The sequence below is a fragment of the Heterodontus francisci genome, chromosome 25 (genome assembly GCF_036365525.1).
Source record: "Heterodontus francisci isolate sHetFra1 chromosome 25, sHetFra1.hap1, whole genome shotgun sequence".
Lineage (NCBI taxonomy): Eukaryota > Metazoa > Chordata > Chondrichthyes > Heterodontiformes > Heterodontidae > Heterodontus > Heterodontus francisci.
Window position 1 is genome coordinate 12,760,004 of NC_090395.1, and position 25,279 is coordinate 12,785,282.

At 52.0% G+C, this 25,279-nt stretch overlaps 1 protein-coding gene across 1 annotated transcript in view; it reads left to right on the top strand.

Moving 5' to 3' along the window:
• Window positions 1-1,590, top strand: part of LOC137384050 (probable G-protein coupled receptor 139) — a 59,031-nt gene extending 57,441 nt beyond the window's left edge. The window contains exon 3 of the mRNA XM_068057613.1: window positions 692-1,590. Within this exon, the coding sequence (XP_067913714.1) occupies window positions 692-1,590 (899 nt within the window). The remainder of the gene's footprint in view (window positions 1-691) is intronic.
• Window positions 1,591-25,279: the final 23,689 nt, after the last annotated feature.

Below are 25,279 nucleotides of genomic sequence, written 5' to 3' on the forward strand. Positions count from 1 at the left end.
ACACACACACGCCCTGTATCTCTCACACACACCCTCTCACGAACACACACACACACGCTCTCTCTCTCTCACACACACACACACACACACACACACACTCTCTCTCTCTCACAAACACACACACACACATGCGCGCACGCGTGCGCTCTCTCTCTCGCACGCGCGTGCTCTCTCTCTCTCTCACACACACACAGACACACACACAAATAGATCACACCACAGGCATTCAGACAGAGTCTCTCAGCCAGTTCAACATTTAACTCTCTATACAAGACCACAGTGCTGCAGATGCTGGAAATCTGAAACAAGATCAGAAAATGCTGGAAATACTCAGCAGGTCTGGCAGGATTTGTTGAGAGAGAAACAGAGTTTAATGTTTCAAGTCGGTGACCCTTCATCAGAACTGGGAGATTGGAGATGGAACCGCTTTTAAACCAGACGGGGAAAAAAAGGAGGGGGAGGATTATGATCAACATTCAGTTTAACAATTTCAATATCATCCTTTTATTATTTAATCTCTTGTGTCTTCCACCGTATCACAGACCTTCCCATTTGTTCATTCAGGTTCAATTGCTTTAATAAATTACTGAATACAGGAACACATTTATAAATCTCAATAAGTCCTCAATCAAACTGGTAACTTTGCTCCAGCCTGATGTATAATTTCTCTGTTTATTTCCCTTCCTCACAGTTAACTTGCTAACGATTGGGATCCTGTCTCGGGGAAAGTGTGGTCTCTCCAAATGTGTCACTCGCTACCTGGTGGCCATGTCAGCGGCGGATCTATTGGTCATTATCCTAGATCTGATATTGAGACACATTCCTATAATTTATCTGGAAGAGTTTCGGTTCCTGACATCCATCCCCATATGTAATATCCATGCCGTCCTGCTTTACGCAGCCACAGACTGCTCTGTCTGGTTCACCGTCACTTTCACCTTTGATCGATTTGTGGCTATTTGTTGCCAGAAGCTGAAAAGTAAATATTGCACCGAGAAAACGTCGGCTGTGGTTGTGGGAACAGTGACTGTGCTGAGCTGTTTAAAGAACATCTTCTGGTATTTTATGTTAAGGGGTCGGTATTTGCTGGAGAACAGCCCCTGGTTATGCAATATAACACAGGATGTTATGCAGTCTCGTGCCTGGGGAGCAATCGAGTTCCTCCACAACATTCTAAACCCGGGGCTCCCATTTGTGGTGATTCTGCTGCTCAACGCTCTCACCGTCAGACACATTTTAGTGAGCAGCAGAGTACGCAGGAGACTCCGGGCTCACAGCAGTGGGGAGAGTCGCAGAGATGCAGAGATGGAGACTCGAAGGAAATCCATCATTTTACTGTTGGTTATCTCGGGGAATTTCATCCTGTTGTGGGCGCTGTTCATGCTGGGTGCGATATATAACCGAATGACGTGGTTGGGTTATCGGTCTGTTTATCTACCTGAATTTCTGATGCAATTGGGCTTCATGCTGCAGCTTCTGAGTTGCTGCACAAACACTGCGATTTATGCCGTGACCCAGACTCAGTTCAGACAGCATTTGAAGAATGTGCTGAAATATCCCTTTACTACAATTGTTAAATTAATTCAATGATCAGAGGAGGGGGCGGGGCCTGTCACCACAGAGACAAAGTGGGGAAGGGGCCTGTCGCCATGGAGACAGAGCGTGGGCTGGGCCTGTCACCACAGGGACAGAGCAGGGGAGGGGCCTGTGACCATGTTTCCCCGGTGACGGAAGGGTGGGGGCGGAGTCTGTTTCCCCGATGACGGAGGGGTGGGGACGGTGTCTGTTTCCCCGGTGACGGAGGAATGGGGCAAGGTCTATTTTCAGGGTAACGGAGGTGGGAGGGCGGTGTCTGTTTCCAGGTTGATGGAGGTGTGAGGGCATGCTCTGTTTCCAAGGTAATGGAGGAGTGGGGCAGTGTCTGTTTCCCCAGTGACGGAGGAGTGAAGGCGGGGTCTGTTTCCCCGGTGACGGAGGAGTGAAGGCGGGGTCTGTTTCCCCGGTGACGGAGGAGTGAAGGCGGGGTCTGTTTCCCCGGTGACGGATTGGAGTGGAGGCGTGGTCTGTTTCTCGGTGACGGATTGTTTGGGGCGGGATCTGTTTCACCAATGACAGAGGAGTGGGGGCGTGGTCTGTTGCGCCGGTAATGGAGGAGTGGGGGCGTGGGTCTCTTTCTCTGTGACGGAGTAGTGTAAGCGGGGTGTGTTTCACCAGTGACAGGCAGTGGGGACGGGGTCTGTTTCTAGGGTTACGGGGAGTGGGAGCAGGGTCTGATTCAGGTCTGTTTCCCCGGTGACGGATGAGTGGGGGCGGGGTCTGTTTCCAGGGTGACGGGGAGGGGCGGGGTCTGTTGCTGGGGGGGCGGGCTGTTTAGCGGATCACGGAGCAATGAAGGCGGGGTCTGTCACGATGGAGACAGAGCGGAGGGTGGGGCCTATGACCATGGATCTATTACAAACATTCATAAACATTTACTGACCTTTATAAACTGTTTATAATTGATCCTAACACTTTGTAAATCTTTATAATCCTTTCTGATTGTCTTTTATTTATTATCCTTTATGAGTCTTCATTCTCATTTATAACCTGTTACATTCACTGCTGTGGACAGAAAACATTGAAAATGATCGCAGTGGATTACTCTCATTTCAAACAGACCACAGTGCATATCATTTAAAATGGCTGCAGCAGATGTCGCTTAAAATGGCGACAGTGCAGGTGACATCAAACAGCCACACATAATGTCATTTAAAATAAGCACAGCACATGTCGCTTAAAATGGCCGCAGTGCAGGTGACATCAAACAGACATCAGTGCATATCATTTAAAATGGCCACAGCGCATGTCGCTGAAAATGGTCTAGGTGCAGGTGACATCAAACAGAACACAGGACATATCATTTAAAATGCTGCAGCAGATGTGGCTTAAAATGGCCGCAGAGCAGCTGACATCAAACAGACCACAGTGCATATCATTAAAATGGCCACAGCAAATGCTGCTTAAAATTGACGCAGTGCAGGTGACAGCAAACAGAACACAGGGCATATCATTTAAAATGGCCACAGCAGATGTCACTTAAAATGGCCGCAGTGCAGGTGACATCAAATAGCCACAAGGAATGTCATATAAAATGGTCACTGGACAAGGGATAGTTTGAACCCGGCCTTTGTTAAAACAAAGTGAAGTGGTACTGAACCCAACTCACACCCCAGGAAAGGGAAAGGCTGTGTACATCTTGACCCACAGTCAGATACACCCTGTGAAGTGTAAAACACCCCCACTGTCCTCAGTAATATTAACACACTGACAGAGAACACAGAGTAACATTAACACACTCACTGACGCAATGTGTACATCATGACCCACAGTCAGTTACACAATGTGAGGTGTAAAACACCCCCACTGTCCTCAGGAATATTAACACCTGACAGAGAACACAGATTAATATGAACACACTCACTGACACACTGTGTACATCATGACCCACAGTCAGATACACCCTCTCAAGTGTAAAACACACCCATTGCCCTCAGGAATATTAACACACTGACAGAGAATACAGATTAATATCAACACACTCACTGACACACTGTGGACATCATGACCCACAGTCAGATACACACTGTGATGTATAAAACACCCCCACTCTACTCAGGAATGTTAACACACTGACAGAGAACACAGATTAATATGAACACTCTCACTGAATCACGGTGTACATCATGACCCACAGTCAGATACACCCTGTGAAGTGTAAAACACCCCCATTGTCCACAGGAATATTTAAACCTAACAGAGAACACCAATTAATATTAACACTCTCACTGAATCACGGTGTACACGATGACCCACAGTCAGATAAACCCTGTGAAGTGTAAAACACCCCCATTGTCCACAGGAATATTTAAACCTAACAGAGAACACCAATTAATATTAACACACTCACTGACACACTGTGTACATCATGACCCATAGTCAGATACACCCTGCGAAGTGTAAAATACCCCCACTGTCCTCAGGAATGTTAACACACTGAGAGAGAACACAGATTAATATCAACACACTCACTGACACACTGTGGACATCATGACCCACAGTCAGATACACCCTGTGAAGTGTAAAACACCCCCACTGTCCTCAGGAATATTAACAAAGTGACAGTGAACACGATTAATATTAACACACTCACTGACACACTGTGTACATTATGACCCACTGTCAGATACACACAGAGAAGTGTAAAACAACCTCACTGTCATCAGGAATATTAACACAGTGACAGAGAATACAGTTTAATATTAACACACTCACTGACACACTGTGTACATCATGACCCACAGTCAGATACACACAGAGAAGTGTAAAACACTCCCACTGTCATCAAGAATATTAACACACTGACAGAGAACACAGATTACTATTAACATACTCACTCACACACTGTATACATCATGACCAACAGTCAGATACACCCTGTGAAGTGTAAAACACCCCCACTGTTTTCAGGAATATTAACACCTGACAGAGAACACAGATTAATATTAACACACTCACTGACACACTGTGTAAATCATGACCCACAGTCAGATACACCCTGTGAAGTGTAAAACACCCCCACTGTCCTCAGGAATATTAACACACTGACAGAGAACACAGATCAATATTAACACACTCACTGACACAATGTGTACATCATGACCCACAGTCAGATACACACAGAGAAGTGTAAAACACTCCCACTGTCATCAAGAATATTAACACAATGCCAGAAAACACAGATCACTGTTAACATACTCACTGACAAACTGAGAACGTCACGACCCGCAGTCAGATACACCCTGTGAAGTGTAAAACACCCCCACTGCCCCCTGGAATATTAACGCAGAGACAGAGAACACAGATTAATATTAACACACTCACTAACACACTGTGTACATCATGAACCACAGTCAGATACACCCTGTGAAATGTAAAACAACCTCACTGTCCTCAGGAACATTAACACAGTGCCAGAAAACACAGATTACTGTTAACATACTCACTGACACACTGTGTACATCATGACCCACAGTCAGTTACACCCTGTGAGGTGTAAAACACCCCCACTGTCTTCAGGAATATTAACACTGGACAGAGAACACAGATTAATATTAACACACTCACTAACACACTGTGTACATCATGACCCACAGTCAGATACACCCTGTGAAGTGTAAAACACCCCCACTGTCCTCAGTAATATTAACACACTGACAGAGAACACAGATTAATATTAACACACTCACTAACACACTGTGTACATCTTGACCCACAGTCAGATACACCCTGTGAAGTGTAAAACACCCCCACTGTCCTCAGTAATATTAACACACTGACAGAGAACACAGATTAATATTAACACACTCACTAACACACTGTGTACATCTTGACCCACAGTCAGATACACCCTGTGAAGTGTAAAACACCCCCACTGTCCTCAGTAATATTAACACACTGACAGAGAACACAGATTAATATTAACATACTCACTAACACACTGTGCACATCATGACCCACAGTCAGTTACACCCTGTGAGGTGTAAAACACCCCCACTGTCTTCAGGAATATTAACACTGGACAGAGAACACAGATTAATATTAACACACTCACTAACACACTGTGCACATCATGACCCACAGTCAGATACACCCTGTGAAGTGTAAAACACCCCCACTGTCCTCAGGAATATTGACACACTGACAGAGAACACAGATTAATATTAACATACTCACTAACACACTGTGTACATCATGACCCACAGTCAGATACACCCTATGAAGCGTAAAACACCTCCACTGTCCTCAGGAATATTAACACACTGACAGAGAACACAGATTAATATTAACACACTCACTGACACACTGTGTATATCATGACCCACAGTCAGATACACCCTGTGAAGCGTAAAACACCTCCACTGTCCTCAGGAATATTAACACACTGACAGAGAACACAGATTAATATTAACACACTCACTAACACACTGTGTACATCATGACCCACAGTCAGATACACCCTGTGAAGCGTAAAACACCCCCACTGTCCTCAGGAATATTAATACTGGACAGAGAACACAGATTAATATTAACACACTCACTGACACACTGTGTACATCATGACCCACAGTCAGAAACACACAGAGAAGTGTAAAACACCCCCACTGTCATCAGGAATATTAACACAGTGACAGAGAACACAGATTAATATCAACACACTCACTGACACACTGTGTACATAATGACCCACAGTCAGTTACACACAGAGAAGTGTAAAACACCCTCACTGTCCTCAGGAATATTAACACACTGACAGAGAACACAGATTAATATTAACACACTCACTGACACACTGTGTATATCATGACCCACAGTCAGATACACACAGAGAAGTGTAAAACACCCCCACTGTCCTCAGGAATATTAACACACTGCCAGAGAACACAGATTAATATCAAAACAGTCACTGACACACTGTGCACATAATGACCCACAGTCAGTTACACACTGTGAAGTGTAAAACACCCCGACTGACCTCAGGAATATTGACACACTGACAGAGAACACAGATTAATATTAACACACTCACTGACCCACTGTGTACATAATGACCCACAGTCAGTTACACACTGTGAGGTGTAAAACACCCCGACTGACCTCAGGAATATTGACACACTGACAGAGAACACAGATGAATATTAACATACTCACTAACACACTGTGTACATCATGACCCACAGTCAGTTAAACACCAGGAAGTGTAAAACACCCCCACTGTCCTCAAGAATATAAACACACTGACAGAGAACACTGATTAATAGTAACACACTCACTGACACACTATGTATATCATCACTCACAGTCAGATACACCCTGTGAACTGCAAAACAACCTCACTGTCCTCAGGAATATTAACACAGTGACAGAGAACACAGATTAATATTAACACACTCACTGACACACTGTGTACATCATGATCCACAGTCAGATACACCCAGTGAAGTGCATACAAACCCCACCGTCCTCAGCAATATTAATACTGTGACGGAGAACACAGATTACTATTAACATACTCAATAACACACTGTGTATATCATGACCCACAGTCAGATACACCCTGTGAAGTGTAAAACACACCCATGGTCCTCAGTAATTTTAATACAGTGACAGAGAACACAGATTAATAGTAACACACTCCCTGACACACTGTGCACATCATGATCCACAGTCAGATATATCCTGGGAAGTGCATGCCAACCCCCCCGTCCACAGTAATATTAATACTGTGACAGAGAACACAGATTACCATTAACATACTCAATAACACACTGCGGACATCATGACCCACGGTCAGATACACCCAGTGAAGTGTAAAACACCCCCACTGTCCTCAGGAATATAAACACAGTAACAGAGAACACAGATTAATATTAACACACTCACTGAAACACTGTGTACATCATCACACACTCAGATACACCCTGTGAAGTGTAAAACACCCCACAGTCCTCAGGAATATGAACACAGTGACAGAGAACATAGATTACTATTAACATACTCACTCACACACTGCGGACATCATGACCCACGGTCAGATACACCCAGTGAAGTGTAAAACACCCCCACTGTCCTCAGGAATATTAACACAGCGACAGAAAAACAGATTAATATTAACACACTCACTGTTCTAGGTACTGTCACAGTCTCACAGCTCCAGTGACACGGGTTCAGTTCTGGTACTGTCACAGTCTCAGAGCTCCAGTTACCCGGGTTCTGTTCTGTGTACTGTCACAGTCTCAGAGCTCCAGATACCCGGGTTCAGTTCTGAGTACTGTCGCAGTCTCACAGCTCCAGTTACCCGGGTTCAGTTCTGGGGACTGTCACAGTCTCACAGCTCCAGTGACACGCGTTCTGTTCTGGGTACTGACACAGCCTCACACCTCCAGTGACCCGGGTTCAGTTCCGAGTACTGCCACACTCTCACAGCTTCAGTTACCCGGGTTCAGTTCTGGGTACTGCCACAGTCTCACAGCTCCAGTGACCCGGGTTCAGTTCTGAGTACTGCCACAGTCTCACAGCTCCAGTTACACGGGTTCAGTTCTGAGTACTGCCACAGTCTCACAGCTACAGTTACACGGGTTCAGTGCTGAGTACTGCCACAGTCTCACAGCTCCAGTTACCCGGGTTCTGTTCAGGGTACTGTCACAGCCTCACAGCTCCAGTGACACGGGTTCAGTTCTGGGTACTGCCACAGTCTCACAGCTCCAGTGACCCGGGTTCGATTCTGGATACTGCCACAGTCTCACAGCTCCAGAGACACAGGTTCTGTTCTGGGTACTGCCACAGCCTCACGGCTCCAGTGACCCGGGTTCTGTTCTGAGTACTGTCACAGCCTCACAGCTCCAGTGACCCGGGTTCAGTTCTGAGTTCTGCCACAGCCTCACAGCTCCAGTGACACGGGTTCGGTTCTGGGTACTGCCACAGTCTCACAGCTCCAGTGACCCGGGTTCGATTCTGGATACTGCCACAGTCTCACAGCTCCAGAGACACAGGTTCTGTTCTGGGTAATGCCACAGTCTCACAGCTCCAGTTACCCGGGTTCTGTTCAGGCTACTGTCACAGTCTCACAGCTCCAGTGACACAGGTTCTGTTCTGGGTACTGCCACAGTCTCACAGCTCCAGTTACCCGGATTCAGTTCTGAGTACGGTCACAGTCTCACAGCTCCAGTTACCCGGGTTCAATTCTGGGTACTGTCACAGTCTCACAGCTCCACTGACCCGGGTTCAATTCTGAGCACTGTCACAGTCTCACAGCTCCAGTTACCCGGGTTCAGTTCTGTGTACTGTCACAGTCTCACAGCTCCAGTGACCCGGGTTCAATTCTAAGTACTGTCACAGTCTCACGGCTCCAGTGACACAGGTTCTGTTCTGGGTACTGCCACAGTCTCACAGCTCCAGTGACCCGGGTGCAGTTCTGGGTACTGCCACAGTCTCACAGCTCCAGTGACACATGTTCTGTTGTGGGTACTGCAACAGTTTCACAGCTCCAGTTACCAGGGTTCAGTTCTGGGTACTGCCACAGTCTCACAGCTCCAGAGACACGGGTTCAGTTCTGGGTACTGCCACAGTCTCACAGCTCCAGTGACACAGGTTCTGTTCTGGGTACTGCCACAGTCTCACAGCTCCAGTTACCCGGGTTCAGTTCTGAGTACTGCCACAGTCCCACAGCTCCAGTTACACGGGTTCTGTTCAGGGTACTGTCACAGTCTCACAGCTCCAGTGACACAGGTTCTGTTCTGGGTACTGCCACAGTCTCACAGCTCCAGTTACCCGGATTCAGTTCTGAGTACGGTCACAGTCTCACAGCTCCAGTTACCCGGGTTCAATTCTGGGTACTGTCACAGTCTCACAGCTCCACTGACCCGGGTTCAGTACTGGGTACTGCCACAGTCTCACAGCTCCAGTGACACAGGTTCAGTACTGGGTACTGCCACAGCCTCACAGCTCCAGTGACCCGGGTTCAGTACTGGGTACTGCCACAGTCTCACAGCTCCAGTGACACAGGTTCTGTTCTAGGTACTGACACAGTCTCACAGCTCCAGTGACACAGGTTCTGTTCTGGGTACTGCCGCAGTCTCACAGCTCCAGTTACCCGGGTTCAGTTCTGGGTACTGTCACAGTCTCACAGCTCCAGTGACACAGGTTCTGTTCTGGGTACTGCCGCAGTCTGACAGCTCCAGTTACCCGGGTTCTGTTCTGGGTACTGTTACAGTCTCACAGCTCCAGTGACACAGGTTCTGTTCTGGGTACTGCCACAGTCTCACAGCTCCAGTGACCCGGGTTCGGTTCTGGACACTGCCAAAGTCTCACAGCTCCAGTTACCCGGGTTCAATTCTGGGTACTGTCACAGTTTCACAGCTCCACTGACCCGGGGTCAATTCTGAGTACTGTCACAGTCTCACAGCTCCAGTTACCCAGGTTCAGTTCAGGGTACTGTCACAGTCTCACAGATCCAGTGACCCGTGTTCTGTTCTGGGCACTGTCACAGTCTCACAGCTCCAGTTACCCGGGTTCAGTTCTGAGTACTGTCACAGTCTCACAGCTCCAGTTACCCAGGTTCAGTTCAGGGTACTGTCACAGTCTCACAGATCCAGTGACCCGGGTTCTGTTCTGGGCACTGTCACAGTCTCACAGCTCCAGTTACCCGGGTTCAGCTCTGGGTACTGTCACAGTCTCACAGCTCCAGTGACATGGGTTCTGTTCTGGGTACTGCCACAGTCTCCCAGCTCCAGTGACCCGGGCTGGTTCTGGGTACTGCCACAGTCTCACAACTCCAGTGACACAGGTTCTGTTCTGGGGACTGCCGCAGTTTCACAGCTCCAGTGACACAGGTTCTGTTCTGGGTACTACCGCAGTTTCACAGCTCCAGTGACACAGGTTCTGTTCAGGGTACTGCCACAGTCTCACAGCTCCAGTGACACAGGTTCTGTTCTGGGTACTGCCGCAGTTTCACAGCTCCAGTAACCCGGGTTCTGTTCTGGGTACTGTCACAGTCTCACAGCTCCAGAGACACGGGTTCAGTTCTGGGTACTGCCACAGTCTCACAGCTCCAGTGACACAGGTTCTGTTCTGGGTACTGCCACAGTCTCACAGCTCCAGTTACCCGGGTTCAGTTCTGAGTACTGCCACAGTCTCACAGCTCCAGTTACACGGGTTCAATTCTGAGTACTGTCACAGTCTCCCAGCTCCAGTGACCCGGGTTCGGATCTGGGTACTGCCACAGTCTCACAGCTCCATTGACCCGGGTTCAGTACTGGGTACTGCCACAGTCTCACAGATCCAGTGACACAGGTTCAGTACTGGGTACTGCCACAGCCTCACAGCTCCAGTGACCCGGGTTCAGTACTGGGTACTGCCACAGTCTCACAGCTCCAGTGACACAGGTTCTGTTCTGGGTACTGCCACAGTCTCACAGCTCCAGTGACACAGGTTCTGTTCTGGGTACTGCCGCAGTCTCACAGCTCCAGTTACCCGGGTTCAGTTCTGGGTACTGTCACAGTCTCACAGCTCCAGTGACACAGGTTCTGTTCTGGGTACTGCCGCAGTCTGACAGCTCCAGTTACCCGGGTTCTGTTCTGGGTACTTTTACAGTCTCACAGCTCCAGTGACACAGGTTCTGTTCTTGGTACTGCCACAGTCTCACAGCTCCAGTGACCCGGGTTCGGTTCTGGACACTGCCAAAGTCTCACAGCTCCAGTTACCCGGGTTCAATTCTGGGTACTGTCACAGTCTCACAGCTCCACTGACCCGGGTTCAATTCTGAGTACTGTCACAGTCTCACAGCTCCAGTGACCCGGGTTCAATTCTAAGTACTGTCACAGTCTCACGGCTCCAGTGACACAGGTTCTGTTCTGGGTACTGCCACAGTCTCACAGCTCCAGTGACCCGGGTGCAGCTCTGGGTACTGCCACAGTCTCACAGCTCCAGTGACACATGTTCTGTTGTGGGTACTGCAACAGTTTCACAGCTCCAGTTACCAGGGTTCAGTTCTGGGTACTGCCACAGTCTCACAGCTCCAGAGACACGGGTTCAGTTCTGGGTACTGCCACAGTCTCACAGCTCCAGTGACACAGGTTCTGTTCTGGGTACTGCCACAGTCTCACAGCTCCAGTTACCCGGGTTCAGTTCTGAGTACTGCCACAGTCCCACAGCTCCAGTTACACGGGTTCTGTTCAGGGTACTGTCACAGTCTCACAGCTCCAGTGACACAGGTTCTGTTCTGGGTACTGCCACAGTCTCACAGCTCCAGTTACCCGGATTCAGTTCTGAGTACGGTCACAGTCTCACAGCTCCAGTTACCCGGGTTCAATTCTGGGTACTGTCACAGTCTCACAGCTCCACTGACCCGGGTTCAATTCTGAGCACTGTCACAGTCTCACAGCTCCAGTTACCCGGGTTCAGTTCTGGGTACTGTCACAGTCTCACAGCTCCAGTGACCCGGGTTCAATTCTAAGTACTGTCACAGTCTCACGGCTCCAGTGACACAGGTTCTGTTCTGGGTACTGCCACAGTCTCACAGCTCCAGTTACCCGGGTTCAGTTCTGGGTACTGTCACAGTCTCACAGCTCCACTGACCTGGGTTCAATTCTAAGTACTGTCACAGTCTCACAGCTCCAGTGACACAGGTTCTGTTCTGGGTACTGCCACAGTCTCACAGCTCCAGTGACCTGGGTTCAGTTCTGGGTACTGTCACAGTCTCACAGCTCCACTGACCTGGGATCAATTCTAAGTACTGCCACAGTCTCACAGCTCCAGTGACCCGGGTTCAGTTCTGGGTACTGCCACAGTCTCACAGCTCCAGTGACACATGTTCTGTTGTGGGTACTGCAACAGTTTCACAGCTCCAGTTACCAGGGTTCAGTTCTGGGTACTGCCACAGTCTCACAGCTCCAGAGACACGGGTTCAGTTCTGGGTACTGCCACAGTCTCACAGCTCCAGTGACACAGGTTCTGTTCTGGGTACTGCCACAGTCTCACAGCTCCAGTTACCCGGGTTCAGTTCTGAGTACTGCCACAGTCTCACAGCTCCAGTTACACGGGTTCAGTTCTGAGTACTGTCACAGTCTCCCAGCTCCAGTGACCTAGGTTCGGATCTGGGTACTGCCACAGTCTCACAGCTCCATTGACCCGGGTTCAGTACTGGGTACTGCCACAGTCTCACAGCTCCAGTGACACAGGTTCAGTACTGGGTACTGCCACAGCCTCACAGCTCCAGTGACCCGGGTTCAGTACTGGGTACTGCCACAGTCTCACAGCTCCAGTGACACAGGTTCTGTTCTAGGTACTGACACAGTCTCACAGCTCCAGTGACACAGGTTCTGTTCTGGGTACTGCCGCAGTCTCACAGCTCCAGTTACCCGGGTTCAGTTCTGGGTACTGTCACAGTCTCACAGCTCCAGTGACACAGGTTCTGTTCTGGGTACTGCCGCAGTCTGACAGCTCCAGTTACCCGGGTTCTGTTCTGGGTACTGTTACAGTCTCACAGCTCCAGTGACACAGGTTCTGTTCTGGGTACTGCCACAGTCTCACAGCTCCAGTGACCCGGGTTCGGTTCTGGACACTGCCAAAGTCTCACAGCTCCAGTTACCCGGGTTCAATTCTGGGTACTGTCACAGTTTCACAGCTCCACTGACCCGGGGTCAATTCTGAGTACTGTCACAGTCTCACAGCTCCAGTTACCCAGGTTCAGTTCAGGGTACTGTCACAGTCTCACAGATCCAGTGACCCGTGTTCTGTTCTGGGCACTGTCACAGTCTCACAGCTCCAGTTACCCGGGTTCAGTTCTGAGTACTGTCACAGTCTCACAGCTCCAGTTACCCAGGTTCAGTTCAGGGTACTGTCACAGTCTCACAGATCCAGTGACCCGGGTTCTGTTCTGGGCACTGTCACAGTCTCACAGCTCCAGTTACCCGGGTTCAGCTCTGGGTACTGTCACAGTCTCACAGCTCCAGTGACATGGGTTCTGTTCTGGGTACTGCCACAGTCTCCCAGCTCCAGTGACCCGGGCTGGTTCTGGGTACTGCCACAGTCTCACAACTCCAGTGACACAGGTTCTGTTCTGGGGACTGCCGCAGTTTCACAGCTCCAGTGACACAGGTTCTGTTCTGGGTACTACCGCAGTTTCACAGCTCCAGTGACACAGGTTCTGTTCAGGGTACTGCCACAGTCTCACAGCTCCAGTGACACAGGTTCTGTTCTGGGTACTGCCGCAGTTTCACAGCTCCAGTAACCCGGGTTCTGTTCTGGGTACTGTCACAGTCTCACAGCTCCAGAGACACGGGTTCAGTTCTGGGTACTGCCACAGTCTCACAGCTCCAGTGACACAGGTTCTGTTCTGGGTACTGCCACAGTCTCACAGCTCCAGTTACCCGGGTTCAGTTCTGAGTACTGCCACAGTCTCACAGCTCCAGTTACACGGGTTCAATTCTGAGTACTGTCACAGTCTCCCAGCTCCAGTGACCCGGGTTCGGATCTGGGTACTGCCACAGTCTCACAGCTCCATTGACCCGGGTTCAGTACTGGGTACTGCCACAGTCTCACAGATCCAGTGACACAGGTTCAGTACTGGGTACTGCCACAGCCTCACAGCTCCAGTGACCCGGGTTCAGTACTGGGTACTGCCACAGTCTCACAGCTCCAGTGACACAGGTTCTGTTCTGGGTACTGCCACCGTCTCACAGCTCCAGTGACACAGGTTCTGTTCTGGGTACTGCCGCAGTCTCACAGCTCCAGTTACCCGGGTTCAGTTCTGGGTACTGTCACAGTCTCACAGCTCCAGTGACACAGGTTCTGTTCTGGGTACTGCCGCAGTCTGACAGCTCCAGTTACCCGGGTTCTGTTCTGGGTACTTTTACAGTCTCACAGCTCCAGTGACACAGGTTCTGTTCTTGGTACTGCCACAGTCTCACAGCTCCAGTGACCCGGGTTCGGTTCTGGACACTGCCAAAGTCTCACAGCTCCAGTTACCCGGGTTCAATTCTGGGTACTGTCACAGTCTCACAGCTCCACTGACCCGGGTTCAATTCTGAGTACTGTCACAGTCTCACAGCTCCAGTTACCCAGGTTCAGTTCAGGGTACTGTCACAGTCTCACAGATCCAGTGACCCGGGTTCTGTTCTGGGCACTGTCACAGTCTCACAGCTCCAGTTACCCGGGTTCAGTTCTGAGTACTGTCACAGTCTCACAGCTCCAGTTACCCAGGTTCAGTTCAGGGTACTGTCACAGTCTCACAGATCCAGTGACCCGGGTTCTGTTCTGGGCACTGTCACAGTTTCACAGCTCCAGTTACCCGGGTTCAGCTCTGGGTACTGTCACAGTCTCACAGCTCCAGTGACATGGGTTCTGTTCTGGGTACTGCCACAGTCTCCCAGCTCCAGTGACCCGGGCTGGTTCTGGGTACTGCCACAGTCTCACAACTCCAGTGACACAGGTTCTGTTCTGGGGACTGCCGCAGTTTCACAGCTCCAGTGACACAGGTTCTGTTCTGGGTACTACCGCAGTTTCACAGCTCCAGTGACACAGGTTCTGTTCAGGGTACTGCCACAGTCTCACAGCTCCAGTGACACAGGTTCTGTTCTGGGTACTGCCGCAGTTTCACAGCTCCAGTAACCCGGGTTCTGTTCTGGGTACTGTCACAGCCTCACAGCTCCAGTGACACAGGTTCTGTTCTGGGTACTGCCACAGTCTCAAAGCTCCAGTTACCCGGGTTCTGTTCTGGGTACTGTCACAGTCTCACAGCTCCAGTGACACAGGTTCTGTTCTATGTACTGCCGCTGTCTCACAGCTCCAGTTACCCGGGTTCTGTTCTGGGAACTGTCACAGTCTCACAGATCCAGTGACCCGGCTTCTGTTCTGGGCACTGTCACAGTCTCCCAGCTCCAGTGACCCGGGTTCGGTTCTGGGTACTGACACAGCCTCTCAGCTCCAGCGACCCGGGGTCAGTTCAGGATGCTGCCACAACCTCACAGCTCCAGTGACCCAGGTTCTGTTCTGGGTACTGCCACAGTCTCCCAGCTCCAGTGACCCGGGTTCGGTTCTGGGTACTGCCACAGTCTCACAGATCCAGTGACCCGGGTTCTGTTCTGGGTACTGTCACAGTCTCACAGCTCCAGTGACACAGGTTCTGTTCTGGGTACTGCCACAGTCTCAAAGCTCCAGTTACCCGGGTTCTGTTCTGGGTACTGTCACAGTCTCACAGCTCCAGTGACACAGGTTCTGTTCTGGGTACTGCCGCAGTCTGACAGCTCCTGTTACCCGGGTTCTGTTCTGGGTACTGTCACAGTCTCACAGCTCCAGTGACACAGGTTCTGTTCTGGGTACTGCCACAGTCTCACAGCTCCAGTGACCCGGGTTCGGTTCTGGACACTGCCAAAGTCTCACAGCTCCAGTTACCCGGGTTCAATTCTGGGTACTGCCACAGCCTCTCAGCTCCAGCGACCCGGGGTCAGTTCAGGATGCTGCCACAACCTCACAGCTCCAGTGATCCAGGTTCTGTTCTGGGTACTGCCACAGTCTCCCAGCTCCAGTGACCCGGGTTCGGTTCTGGGTACTGCCACAGTCTCACAGCTCCAGTGACCCGGGTTCAGTTCTGGGTACTGCCACAGTCTCACAGCTCCAGTGATTCAGGTTCAGTTCTGGGTACTGTCACAGTCTCACAGCTCCAGTGACACAGGTTCTGTTCTGGGTACTGCCGCAGTCTCACAGCTCCAGTTACCCGTGTTCTGTTCTGGGTAAAGTCACAGTCTCACAGCTCCAGTGCCACAGGTTCTGTTCTGGGTACTGCCGCAGTCTGACAGCTCCAGTTACCCGGGTTCTGTTCTGGGTAATGTCACAGTCTCACAGCTCCAGTGAAACAGGTTCTGTTCTGGGTACTGCCACAGTCTCACAGCTCCAGTGACCCGGGTTCGGTTCTGGACACTGCCAAAGTCTCACAGCTCCAGTTACCCGGGTTCAATTCTGGGTACTGTCACAGTCTCACAGCTCCACTGATCCGAGTTCAATTCTGAGTACTGTCACAGTCTCACAGCTACAGTTACCCAGGTTCAGTTCTGGGAACTGTCACAGTCTCACAGATCCAGTGACCCGGGTTCTGTTCTGGGCACTGTCACAGTCTCCCAGCTCCAGTGGCCCGGGTTCGGTTCTGGGTACTGCCACAGCCTCTCAGCTCCAGCGACCCGGGGTCAGTTCAGGATGCTGCCACAACCTCACAGCTCCAGTGACCCAGGTTCTGTTCTGGGTACTGCCACAGTCTCCCAGCTCCAGTGACCCGGGTTCGGTTCTGGGTACTGCCACAGTCTCACAACTCCAGTAACCCGGGTTCAGATCTGGGGACTGCCACAGTCTCACAGCTCCAGTGACACAGGTTCAGTTCTGGGTACTGCCACAGTCTCACAGCTCCAGTGACACAGGTTCTGTTCTGGGTACTGCCGCAGTCTGACAGCTCCAGTTACCCGGGTTCTGTTCTGGGTACTGTCACAGTCTCACAGCTCCAGTGACACAGGTTCTGTTCTGGGTACTGCCACAGTCTCACAGCTCCAGTGACCCGGGTTCGGTTCTGGACACTGCCAAAGTCTCACAGCTCCAGTTACCCGGGTTCAATTCTGGGTACTGTCACAGTCTCATAGCTCCACTGACCCGTGTTCAATTCTGAGTACTGTCACAGTCTCACAGCTCCAGTTACCCAGGTTCAGTTCAGGGTACTGTCACAGTCTCACAGATCCAGTGACCCGGGTTCTGTTCTGGGCACTGTCAAAGTCTCGCAGCTCCAGTTACCCGGGTTCAGTTCTGAGTACTGTCACAGTCTCACAGCTCGAGTTACCCAGGTTCAGTTCAGGGTACCGTCACAGTCTCACAGATCCAGTGACCCGGGTTCTGTTCTGGGCACTGTCACAGTCTCACAGCTCCAGTTACCCAGGTTCAGCTCTGGGTACTGTCACAGTCTCACAGCTCCAGTGACATGGGTTCTGTTCTGGGTACTGCCACAGTCTCCCAGCTCCAGTGACCCGGGCTCGGTTCTGGGTACTGCCACAATCTCACAACTCCAGTGACACAGGTTCTGTTCTGGGTACTGCCGCAGTTTCACAGCTCCAGTGACACAGGTTCTGTTCTGGGTACTGCCGCAGTTTCACAGCTCCAGTGACACAGGTTCTGTGCTGGGTACTGCCACAGTCTCACAGCTCCAGTGACACAGGTTCTGTTCTGGGTACTGCCGCAGTTTCACAGCTCCAGTAACCCGGGTTCTGTTCTGGGTACCGTCACAGTCTCACAGCTCCAGTGACACAGGTTCTGTTCTGGGTACTGCCACAGTCTCAAAGCTCCAGTTACCCGGGTTCTGTTCTGGGTACTGTCACAGTCTCACAGCTCCAGTGACACAGGTTCTGTTCTATGTACTGCCGCAGTCTCACAGCTCCAGTTACCCGGGTTCTGTTCTGGGAACTGTCACAGTCTCACAGATCCAGTGACCCGGGTTCTGTTCTGGGTACTGTCACAGTCTCACAGCTCCAGTGACACAGGTTCTGTTCTGGGTACTGCCACAGTCTCAAAGCTCCAGTTACCCGGGTTCTGTTCTGGGTACTGTCACAGTCTCACAGCTCCAGTGACACAGGTTCTGTTCTATGTACTGCCGCAGTCTCACAGCTCCAGTTACCCGGGTTCTGTTGTGGGAACTGTCACAGTCTCACAGATCCAGTGACCCGGGTTCTGTTCTGGGCACTGTCACAGTCTCCCAGCTCCAGTGACCCGGGTTCGGTTCTGGGTACTGCCACAGCCTCTCAGCTCCAGCGACCCGGGGTCAGTTCAGGATGCTGCCACAACCTCACAGCTCCAGTGACCCAGGTTCTGTTCTGGGTACTGCCACAGTCTCCCAGCTCCAGTGACCCGGGTTCGGTTCTGGGTACTGCCACAGTCTCACAACTCCAGTGACCCGGGTTCAGTTCTGGGTACTGCCACAGTCTCACAGCTCCAGTGACACAGGTTCAGTTCTGGGTACTGTCACAGTCTCACAGCTCCAGTGACACAGGTTCTGTTCTGGGTACTGCCGCAGTCTCACAGCTCCAGTTACCCGGGTTCTGTTCTGGGTACTGTCACAGTCTCACAGCTCCAGTGACACAGGTTCTGTTCTGGGTACTGCCGCAGACTGACAGCTCCAGTTACCCGGGTTCTGTTCTGGGTACTGTCACAGTCTCACAGCTCCAGTGACACAGGTTCTGTTCTGGGTACTGCCACAGTCTCACAGCTCCAGTGACCCGGGTTCGGTTCTGGACACTGCCAAAGTCTCACAGCTCCAGTTACCCGGGTTCTATTCTGGGTACTGTCACAGTCTCACAGCTCCAGTTATCAAGGTTCAGTTCTGGGAACTGTCACAGTCTCACAGATCCAGTGACCCGGGTTCTGTTCTGGGCACTGTCACAGTCTCCCAGCTCCAGTGACCCGGGTTCGGTTCTGGGTACTGCCACAGCCTCTCAGCTTCAGCGACGCGGGGTCAGTTCAGGATGCTGCCACAACCTCACAGCTCCAGTGACCCAGGTTCTGTTCTGGGTACTGCCACAGTCTCCCAGCTCCAGTGACCCGGGATCAGTTCTGGGTACTGCCACAGTCTCACAGCTCCAGTGACACAGGTTCAGTTCTGGGTACTGTCACAGTCTCACAGCTCCAGTGACACAGGTTCTGTTCTGGGTACTGCTGCAGTCTCACAGCTCCAGTTACCCGGGTTCTGTTCTGGGTACTGTCACAGTCTCACAGCTCCAGTGACACAGGTTCTGTTCTGGGTACTGCCGCAGTCTGACAGCTCCAGTTACCCGGGTTCTGTTCTGGGTACTGTCACAGTCTCACAGCTCCAGTGACCCGGGTTCGGTTCTGGACACTGCCAAAGTCTCACAGCTCCAGTTACCCGGGTTCAATTCTGGGTACTGTCACAGTCTCATAGCTCCATTGACCCGGGTTCAATTCTGAGTCCTGTCGCAGTCTCACAGCTCCAGTTACCCAGGTTCAGTTCAGGGTACTGTCACAGTCTCACAGATCCAGTGACCCGGGTTCTGTTCTGGGCACTGTCAAAGTCTCACAGCTCCAGTTACCCGGGTTCAGTTCTGAGTACTGTCACAGTCTCACAGCTCCAGTTACCCAGGTTCAGTTCAGGGTACTGTCACAGTCTCACAGATCCAGTGACCCGGGTTCTGTTCTGGGCACTGTCACAGTCTCACAGCTCCAGTTACCCGGGTTCAGCTCTGGGTACTGTCACAGTCTCACAGCTCCAGTGACATGGGTTCTGTTCTGGGTACTGCCACAGTCTCCCAGCTCCAGTGACCCGGGCTCGGTTCTGGGTACTACCACAGTCTCACAACTCCAGTGACACAGGTTCTGTTCTGGGTACTGCCGCAGTTTCACAGCTCCAGTGACACAGGTTCTGTTCTGGGTACTGCCGCAGTTTCACAGCTCCAGTGACACAGGTTCTGTTCTGGGTACTGCCACAGTCTCACAGCTCCAGTGACACAGGTTCTGTTCTGGGTACTGCCGCAGTTTCACAGCTCCAGTAACCCGGGTTCTGTTCTGGGTACTGTCACAGTCTCACAGCTCCAGTGACACAGGTTCTATTCTGGGTACTGCCACAGTCTCAAAGCTCCAGTTACCCGGGTTCTGTTCTGGGTACTGTCACAGTCTCACAGCTCCAGTGACACAGGTTCTGTTCTATGTACTGCTGCAGTCTCACAGCTCCAGTTACCCGGGTTCTGTTCTGGGAACTGTCACAGTCTCACAGATCCAGTGACCCGGGTTCTGTTCTGGGTACTGTCACAGTCTCACAGCTCCAGTGACACAGGTTCTGTTCTGTGTACTGCCACAGTCTCAAAGCTCCAGTTACCCGGGTTCTGTTCTGGGTACTGTCACAGTCTCACAGCTCCAGTGACACAGGTTCTGTTCTATGTACTGCCGCAGTCTCACAGCTCCAGTTACCCGGGTTCTGTTCTGGGAACTGTCACAGTCTCACAGATCCAGTGACCCGGGTTCTGTTCTGGGCACTGTCACAGTCTCCCAGCTCCAGTGACCCGGGTTCGGTTCTGGGTACTGCCACAGCCTCTCAGCTCCAGCGACCCGGGGTCAGTTCAGGATGCTGCCACAACCTCACAGCTCCAGTGACCCAGGTTCTATTCTGGGTACTGTCACAGACTCCCAGCTCCAGTGACCCGGGTTCGGTTCTGGGTACTGCCACAGTCTCACAGCTCCAGTGACCCGGGTTCAGTTCTGTGTACTGCCACAGTCTCACAGCTCCAGTGACACAGGTTCAGTTCTGGGTACTGTCACAGTCTCACAGCTCCAGTGACACAGGTTCTGTTCTGGGTACTGCCGCAGTCTCACAGCTCCAGTTACCCGGGTTCTGTTCTGGGTACTGTCACAGTCTCACAGCTCCAGTGACACAGGTTCTGTTCTGGGTACTGCCGCAGTCTGACAGCTCCAGTTACCCGGGTTCTGTTCTGGGTACTGTCACAGTCTCACAGCTCCAGTGACACAGGTTCTGTTCTGGGTACTGCCACGGTCTCACAGCTCCAGTGACCCGGATTCGGTTCTGGACACTGCCAAAGTCTCACAGCTCCAGTTACCCGGGTTCAATTCTGGGTACTGTCACAGTCTCACAGCTCCACTGACCCGGGTTCAATTCTGAGTACTGTCACAGTCTCACAGCTCCAGTTACCCAGGTTCAGTTCAGGGTACTGTCACAGTCTCACAGATCCAGTGACCCGGGTTCTGTTCTGGGCACTGTCACAGTCTCACAGCTCCAGTTACCCGGGTTCAGTTCTGAGTACTGTCACAGTCTCACAGATCCAGTGACCCGGGTTCTGTTCTGGGTACTGCCACAGTCTCCCAGCTCCAGTGACCCGGGCTCGGTTCTGGGTACTGCCACAGTCTCACAACTGCAGTGACACAGGTTCTGTTCTGGGTACTGCCGCAGTTTCACAGCTCCAGTGACACTGGTTCTGTTCTGGGTACTGCCGCAGTTTCACAGCTCCAGTGACACAGGTTCTGTTCTGGGTACTGCCACAGTCTCACAGCTCCAGTGACACAGGTTCTGTTCTGGGTACTGCCGCAGTTTCACAGCTCAAGTCACCCGGGTTCTGTTCTGGGTACTGTCACAGTCTCACAGCTCCAGTGACACAGGTTCTGTTCTATGTACTGCCACAGTCTCACAGCTCCAGTTACCCGGGTTCTGTTCTGGGAACTGTCACAGTCTCACAGATCCAGTGACCCGGGTTCTGTTCTGGGCACTGTCACAGTCTCCCAGCTCCAGTGACCCGGGTTCGGTTCTGGGTACTGCCACAGCCTCTCAGCTCCAGCGACCCGGGGTCAGTTCAGGATGCTGCCACAACCTCACAGCTCCAGTGACCCAGGTTCTGTTCTGGGTACTGCCACAGTCTCCCAGCTCCAGTGACCCGGGTTCGGTTCTGGGTACTGCCACAGTCTCACAGCTCCAGTGACCCGGGTTCAGTTCTGGGTACTGCCACAGTCTCACAGCTCCAGTGACACAGGTTCAGTTCTGGGTACTGTCACAGTCTCACAGCTCCAGTGACACAGCTTCTGTTCTGGGTACTGCCACAGCCTCACAGCTGCAGTTACCCGGGTTCAGTTCTGAGTACTGTCACAATCTCACAGCTCCAGGTACCGGTGTTCAGTTCTGGGTACTGTCACAGTCTCACAGCTCCAGTTACCCCTGTTCAGTTCTGGGTACTGTCACAGCCTCACAGCTCCAGTGACCCGGGTTCTGTTCTGGGTACTGCCACAGTCTCAGAGCTCCAGTGACCCGGGTTCAGTACTGGGAACTGCCACAGCCTCACAGCTCCAGTGACCCAGGTTCTGTTCTGGGTACTGTCACAGTATCACAGCTCCAGTGACCCGGGTTCTGTTCTGGGTACTGGAACAGTCTCACAGCTCAATTGACCCGGGTTCTGTTCTGGGTACTGCCACAGTCTCACAGCTCCAGTGACCCGGGTTCGGTTCTGGATACTGCCACAGTCTCACAGCTCCAGTGACACAGGTTCTGTTCTGGGTACTGCCACAGTCTCACAGCTCCAGTTACCAGGGTTCTGTTCTGGGTACTGCCACAGCCTCAGCTCCAGTGACGCGGGTTCTGTTCTGAGTACTGCCACAGTCTCCCAGCTCCAGTGACCCGGGTTCGGTTCTGGGTACTGCCACAGCCTCTCAGCTCCAGCGACCCGGGGTCAGTTCAGGATGCTGCCACAACCTCACAGCTCCAGTGACCCAGGTTCTGTTCTGGGTACTGCCACAGTCTCCCAGCTCCAGTGACCCGGGTTCGGTTCTGGGTACTGCCACAGTCTCACAGCTCCAGTGACCCGGGTTCAGTTCTGGGTACTGCCACAGTCTCACAGCTCCAGTGACACAGGTTCAGTTCTGGGTACTGTCACAGTCTCACAGCTCCAGTGACACAGCTTCTGTTCTGGGTACTGCCACAGCCTCACAGCTGCAGTTACCCGGGTTCAGTTCTGAGTACTGTCACAATCTCACAGCTCCAGGTACCGGTGTTCATTTCTGGGTACTGTCACAGTCTCACAGCTCCAGTTACCCCTGTTCAGTTCTGGGTACTGTCACAGCCTCACAGCTCCAGTGACCCGGGTTCTGTTCTGGGTACTGCCACAGTCTCAGAGCTCCAGTGACCCGGGTTCAGTACTGGGAACTGCCACAGCCTCACAGCTCCAGTGACCCAGGTTCTGTTCTGGGTACTGTCACAGTATCACAGCTCCAGTGACCCGGGTTCTGTTCTGGGTACTGCCACAGTCTCACAGCTCAATTGACCCGGGTTCTGTTCTGGGTACTGCCACAGTCTCACAGCTCCAGTGACCCGGGTTCGGTTCTGGATATTGCCACAGTCTCACAGCTCCAGTGACACAGGTTCTGTTCTGGGTACTGCCACAGTCTCACAGCTCCAGTGACACAGGTTCAGTTCTGAGTACTGCCGCAGTCTCACAGCTCCAGTGACCCGGGTTCGGTTCTGGGTACTGCCACAGCCTCTCAGCTCCATTGACCCGGTTTCTGTTCTAGGTACTGCCACAGTCTCACAGCTCCAGTGACCCGTGTTCTGTTCTGGGGACTGTCACAGTCTGCCAGCTCCAGTGACCCGGGTTCGGATCTGGGTACTGCCACAGTCTCACAGCTCCATTGACCCGGGTTCAGTACTGGGTACTGCCACAGTCTCACAGCTCCAGTAACCCGGGTTCTGTTCTGGGTACTGTCACAGTCTCACAGCTCCAGTGACACAGGTTCTGTTCTGGGTACTGCCACAGTCTCAAAGCTCCAGTTACCCGGGTTCTGTTCTGGGTACTGTCACAGTCTCACAGCTCCAGTGACACAGGTTCTGTTCTATGAACTGCCGCAGTCTCACAGCTCCAGTTACCCGGGTTCTGTTCTGGGAACTGTCACAGTCTCACAGATCCAGTGACCCGGGTTCTGTTCTGGGTACTGTCACAGTCTCACAGCTCCAGTGACACAGGTTCTGTTCTGGGTACTGCCACAGTCTCAAAGCTCCAGTTACCCGAGTTCTGTTCTGGGTACTGTCACAGTCTCACAGATTCAGTGACACAGGTTCTGTTCTATGTACTGCCGCAGTCTCACAGCTCCAGTTACCCGGGTTCTGTTCTGGGAACTGTCACAGTCTCACAGATCCAGTGACCCGGGTTCTGTTCTGGGCACTGTCACAGTCTCCCAGCTCCAGTGACCCGGGTTCGGTTCTGGGTACTGCCACAGCCTCTCAGCTCCAGCGACCCGGGGTCAGTTCAGGATGCTGCCACAACCTCACAGCTCCAGTGACCCAGGTTCTATTCTGGGTACTGTCACAGACTCCCAGCTCCAGTGACCCGGGTTCAGTTCTGGGTACTGCCACAGTCTCACAGCTCCAGTGACCCGGGTTCAGTTCTGTGTACTGCCACAGTCTCACAGCTCCAGTGACACAGGTTCAGTTCTGGGTACTGTCACAGTCTCACAGCTCCAGTGACACAGGTTCTGTTCTGGGTACTGCCGCAGTCTCACAGCTCCAGTTACCCGGGTTCTGTTCTGGGTACTGTCACAGTCTCACAGCTGCAGTGACACAGGTTCTGTTCTGGGTACTGCCGCAGTCTGACAGCTCCAGTTACCCGGGTTCTGTTCTGGGTACTGTCACAGACTCACAGCTCCAGTGACACAGGTTCTGTTCTGGGTACTGCCACAGTCTCACAGCTCCAGTGACCCGGATTCGGTTCTGGACACTGCCAAAGTCTCACAGCTCCAGTTACCCGGGTTCAATTCTGGGTACTGTCACAGTCTCACAGCTCCACTGACCCGGGTTCAATTCTGAGTACTGTCACAGTCTCACAGCTCCAGTTACCCAGGTTCAGTTCAGGGTACTGTCACAGTCTCACAGATCCAGTGACCCGGGTTCTGTTCTGGGCACTGTCACAGTCTCACAGCTCCAGTTACCCGGGTTCAGTTCTGAGTACTGTCACAGTCTCACAGATCCAGTGACCCGGGTTCTGTTCTGGGTACTGCCACAGTCTCCCAGCTCCAGTGACCCGGGCTCGGTTCTGGGTACTGCCACAGTCTCACAACTGCAGTGACACAGGTTCTGTTCTGGGTACTGCCGCAGTTTCACAGCTCCAGTGACACTGGTTCTGTTCTGGGTACTGCCGCAGTTTCACAGCTCCAGTGACAC